At 47.6% G+C, this 5,000-nt stretch overlaps 1 protein-coding gene across 1 annotated transcript in view; it reads right to left on the bottom strand.

Annotated features, from left to right (window-relative positions):
• The window catches only part of tacc1 (transforming, acidic coiled-coil containing protein 1), a 29,549-nt gene that overhangs the window by 8,385 nt on the left and 16,164 nt on the right, over positions 1–5,000 (bottom strand). Inside the window, exons 2-3 of the mRNA XM_042058898.1 lie at positions 4,494–4,558; positions 1,251–1,419 (exon numbers count right to left, since the gene is read on the bottom strand). Of these exons, the coding sequence (XP_041914832.1) occupies positions 1,251–1,419; positions 4,494–4,558 (234 nt within the window). The remainder of the gene's footprint in view (positions 1–1,250; positions 1,420–4,493; positions 4,559–5,000) is intronic.

The raw sequence follows: 5,000 nt of genomic DNA, 5'->3' as shown, positions 1-5,000 counted from the left end.
GTGTGTGTGTGTGTGTCTGTGTGTGTGTGTGTGTGTGTGTGTGTGCGTGTGTGTTTGTGTGTGTGTGTGTGTGTGTGTGTGCGTGCGTGTGTGTGTGCAGTGTCCCCGCATCTGTTCTGCCAACCCCATTTGGTCTCTCTCATCTCATGTTGTGCAGTAGTATTAGTGGAGGAGCCTGCTGGCCTGCTGGCCTGTGCTGCTACACTCAGTGCTGTTAGCTGGGCCAAATCAAAGGGGACTATTTGCCCAGTCTGCCTCTTCAACAAGAACAGAGAGCCTATTCACCTCTTACCGTCCAGAGAGAGAGAGAGAGAGAGAGAGATAGAGACAGAAAGAAAGAGAGAGAGCGAGAGAGACAGAAAGAGAGAGACAGAGAAAGGGGGGGAGAGGGAGAGACAGAGAGATAGAGAGGGGGGAGATGGAAAGAGACAGAGAGAGGGGGGGGTGAGAGATAGAGAGAGAGAGAGAGAGAGAGAGAGAGAGAGAGAGAGAGAGAGAGAGAGAGAGAGAGAGAGAGAGAGAGAGAGAGAAGAGAATAATGGGTCACATAAGAGGCCGGTTCTGTGTAGGCTTCTGTTTGCATAATGGACTGGAACAGACCATCAGAACCTCCCGCTGAACAAAGAACCGTGTGTGTGGATTCGCCTCGCACCCAACTGTCTCAGTAAGGGAGTGTGTGTGTGTGTGTGTGTGTGTCTCAGTAAGGTAGTGTGCGTGTGTTTGTCTCAGTAAGGGAGTGTGGAGAAAGCTCCTAGACTAATGGCCTAAAGTTCTACTAAAAACTTTTACTTGACAGCTAGAAATATTGCTTGTATAGAATCCTAAGAAGGGGTTCTACGTAGATGCCTTATGGGTTCCACTGAAACAGCCTGGATAGAATCCTTACAAGACGTTTACATGTTCCACCAAAACCCTCTGGATAGAATGTAGGGGTTCTACAGTACGTAGACGTGTTCTGGGTTCCACTGAAACCCTCTTCCATCATGTGGAGACCTGGACATGCTCTGGGCTGGGATTGTACTGAGCATGCTCAGTAGTGTAATGACCGAGAGGATGTGTGTTTCATGAGTGCATAGGGATGACATCAGTGATAATGACCAGTAGGGATGACATCAGTGATAATGACCAGTAGGGATTACATCAGTTATAATGACCAGTAGGGATGACATCAGTTATAATGACCCGCAGGGACATCAGTGATAGTGACCACAAGCCAGTGAGTGCGCTGAGGAATGAGTCTGTCCACTCACCGGTAACCGTTTTGGTCTTGCCACCTGAAGAGCCTTTGGAGCAGTCGGACAGCTCGCTCTCCAGCTCCCCCTTGTGGCTCTTGGCGGTGGAGGCCAGCTTCTCCTCGTCAGTGGCGTGGCGGACCCGGTGGGTGATCTCGGGCACCTGGCTCTCCTCAGAACCCTCCTCCTGATCGGTCGCACAGCACAACAACAAAACAGAGATGGAACAACATCCTGGTTACAGGCAGGCTTGTGCAAAAATTCCAGAATTGAATTGAAACCGGCTCTTAAATTCCAATTCAATTCTTGAATTTCACAATTGAGGTAGCAAACAGGAAGCAGAATTGCAATTCGAATTGTGCACAACCCCGGTTACAGGAGGGTCAGGAATAGGGTTCAGGTCCTAATTACGCTTCAGGCCACATGGTTTGTCATCCTGACCATTATATACAAACAAATTCATATTCAACTAAGAATAAACTAAAACGGCCCCAGCCGTGGTGCAACTGGCTGGGGCACCTGCACCGTACGCCGGCGACCTGGGTTTGATTCCCGCCCCGTGGTCCTTTCTGGATTCCACCCCTGCTGTCTCTCCCATTCACTTCCTGTCACTCTCCACTGTCCTATCATTAAAAGGCATAAAAAGCCCCAAAAAATATACATAAAAAAAAGAATAAACTAAAACATATTCATCTAGAGGATTAACTAACACATATCTAGAAAATATGGGATCCGTTGATGTTGTATTTTGATTTCTCAGATAATACACGGCTCCTCTCAGATAATAACGGATCTGCCCACCAGGCACAGTTGCTTTACCTGAAGTGAGCGCTACACAGAGTGGGAATTGCTCCCTCTCTTAACCTCATCCTCCATTTTTTATGTTTTTAATGGCAGTATGTGGGTGGTGTTGGGGACACTCATATGCCCCCCCCTCTCTTTCCCTGTTTCTCTCTGTCTTCCGACTGATCAGGCAGCCATCCAACCCTGAGCAATAACACACATGTAGGGAGCAATCCATCTGCTTCGACAGGGAATGTGTGTGTGTGTGTGTGTGTGTGTGTGTGTGTGAAATAGGTTGTTTTTGCATGTGTGTGTGTGTGTGTTTGTGTGTCTGTGTGTGTGTGTGTGTGTGTGTGTGTGGGTGTGTGTGTGTGTGTGTGTGTCTGAAAATAGGTTGTTTTTGCATGCGTGTGTGTTTGTGTGTGTGTGTGAGTTGTCTGCATGCTTCCTTGCAGGTCCATCCACAAGTGCATCCATGTGAAATATCGATGCATATGCAAATACATTCTCTCTCTCTGTCTTACTTATCTTGTCTTCCTGTGTGTGTGTGTGTGTGTGTGTGTGTGTGTGTGTGTGTGTGTGTGTGTGTACCTTCTCCAGCCTAGTTCCCACAGTGTGTGTGTGTGTGTGTGTGTGTGTGTGTGTGTGTGTGTCTGTGTGTGTGTGTGTCTGTGTGTGTGTGTGTGTGTGTGTGTGTGTGTGTGTGTGTGTGTGTGTGTGTGTGTCTGTGTGTGTGTGTGTGTGTGTGTGTGTGTGTCTCCTCCAGGGCTGCTTCCACGGTGTGTGTGTGCACGAGGCAGAGCCACACTCTGAGGCATGTGAGCTCAGCTAAGTCACATGACCTGGACTAGCTGCCAGAAACAGCCACAGTTCTGCTGTGTGTGTGTGTGTGTGTGTGTGTGTGTGTGTGTGTGCTCTGCTGTGTGTGTATGTGTGTGTGTGTGTGTGTGTGTGTGTGTATGGGTGTGTGTGTGTGTGTGTGTGTGTGTGCACTATGCTGAGTCATATAAACAGTCTCTCCATCTCTCTTACCTATCTCTCCATCTCTCATCTGTTTGTCTCCCCCAATCTCCTACGCTTTCCTGAATAGTGTGTGTGTGTGTGTGTGTGTGTGTGTGTGTATGTGTGTATGTCCTCTGCTGTGTCTTATTGTGTGTGTGTTCTGCTGTGTGTGTGTGTGTGTGTGTGTGTGTGTGTGTGTGCATGTGTGTGCTCTGCTGTATCTTAATGTGTGTGTGCTCTGCTGTGTGTGTGTGTGTGTGTGTGTGTGTGTGTGTGTGTGTGTGTGTGTGTGTTTTGCTGTATCTTATTGTGTGTGTGCTCTGCTGTGTGTGTGTGTGTGTATTCTGCTGTATCTTATTGTGTGTGTGCTCAGTTGTGTGTGTGTGTATATGTGTGTGTGTGTGTATGTGTGTGTGTGTGTGTGTGTGTGTGTGTGTGTGTGTGTATGTGTGTGTGAATGTCTTCAGCACTGCATTGCTGGTAATCCAGTGCACTGATCCACTCTTTGGGAAGCGGACGTGAATGTGTGTATGTGTGTGTGTGTGTGTTTTTAAGGGGGGGGGGGGGGGGGGGCTGTGCTGAGTCACAGTAGCAGTAGCAGCAGTGCATGATGGGAGCTGGTCTGAGCTGACTGCTGCACTGATCCACTGCGTCACCCACTTTTCCTCCACATGGACCAGCACTCTCCCTCTGTCCTCCTTCTCTCTCTCCCTCTCTGTCATCCTTCTCTCATTCTCTCTCTCCCTCTCTGTCCTTCTTTCTTTTTCTCTCTCCCTCCCAGTCCTTCTCTCTTTTTCTCTCCTTCTCCCTCTCTATCCTCCTCTCTCTCTCCCTCTCTGTCCCCCTCTCATTCTCTCTCTCCCACTCTGTCCTCCTTGCCTCATTCTCTCTCTCCCTCTCTGTCCTCCTTGTCTCATTCTATCTCTCCCTCTCTGTCCTCCTTCTCTCATTCTCTCTCTCCCTCTCTCCTTTCTCCTCTCTAATCTCTCCTCTATCACTATTGAGTTCTATCTCTCCTTTTCTCTCTGTCTCCCTCTATCTGCCTATTTCCTCTGTCCTCTCACAGACTTATTCTCCCTCTCTATCTTTCCCTCTCTCTGTCCTCTCACAGACTCATTCTCCCTCCCTCTATCTTTCTCTCTCTCCCCCTCTCTCTCTCTTTTCTGCACCCTGCACTCCTTCCCTCTCTCTCTAACAGTATAAGTGCACAAGTGACTGTGTTTGTTTAAAGGACAGTATTGTGTGTGTACATTCTCCTCTCCCATTCTATGGGTGCATGAATGACTGTGTGTGTGTGTGTGTGTGTGTGTGTGTGTGTGTGTGTGTGTGTGTGTTTGAGTGTGTGTGTGTGTGTGTGTGTGTGTGTGTGTGTGTGTGTGTGTGTGTGTGTGTGTGTGTGTGTGTGTGTGTGTGTAATGTGTGTGTGTGTGTGTGTGTGTTCATGTACTGTACACAGCAATTTACGTAATCCCTTACCTGATTGCACACATCCAGGACCAAGGCCTGATTATCATACTTCTTCACTTTGCATGAGTTCCTGGAGGGGTGAAGGCACAAGCCAAAGTCATTACATTTGCTTTAAAACAGATATAGAATTCAGTTAAAACATAATATGCTAGTATTCTCTTCTGAGTCCAATACTGTTCTGAATGAGTGTTTCCTAATGCTACTCTATACTGATGATGTGATGCTGTTCTGAATGATCAATATTTCCTAATGCTACTCTTTACTCATAGGAAACAGTAAGTGCAAATCACTGGTCATTCGGAGATGTATGATCAATTGCATGTTGTGCAGCAACCTCCTTTAATGACATTCAGAGCGCTCTGTATAAAATCATTAACTACTGCCCTAAGGGACGAGGCGATCAATTCTATACAGAAACACATCCACAAATCAAATCAAAACAAAAACGATGGCCTGCTTTAACCCCCCCCTCTTCTCTCCTAACATGGTGCAGCCCTGTTGGCTTTCAAGCAGTAA

Source organism: Alosa sapidissima, chromosome 13, assembly GCF_018492685.1.
Source record: "Alosa sapidissima isolate fAloSap1 chromosome 13, fAloSap1.pri, whole genome shotgun sequence".
Classification (NCBI taxonomy): Eukaryota; Metazoa; Chordata; class Actinopteri; order Clupeiformes; family Clupeidae; genus Alosa; species Alosa sapidissima.
Note: the sequence above shows the minus strand (reverse complement) of the source record. Positions and strands in the feature narration are given on the sequence as shown.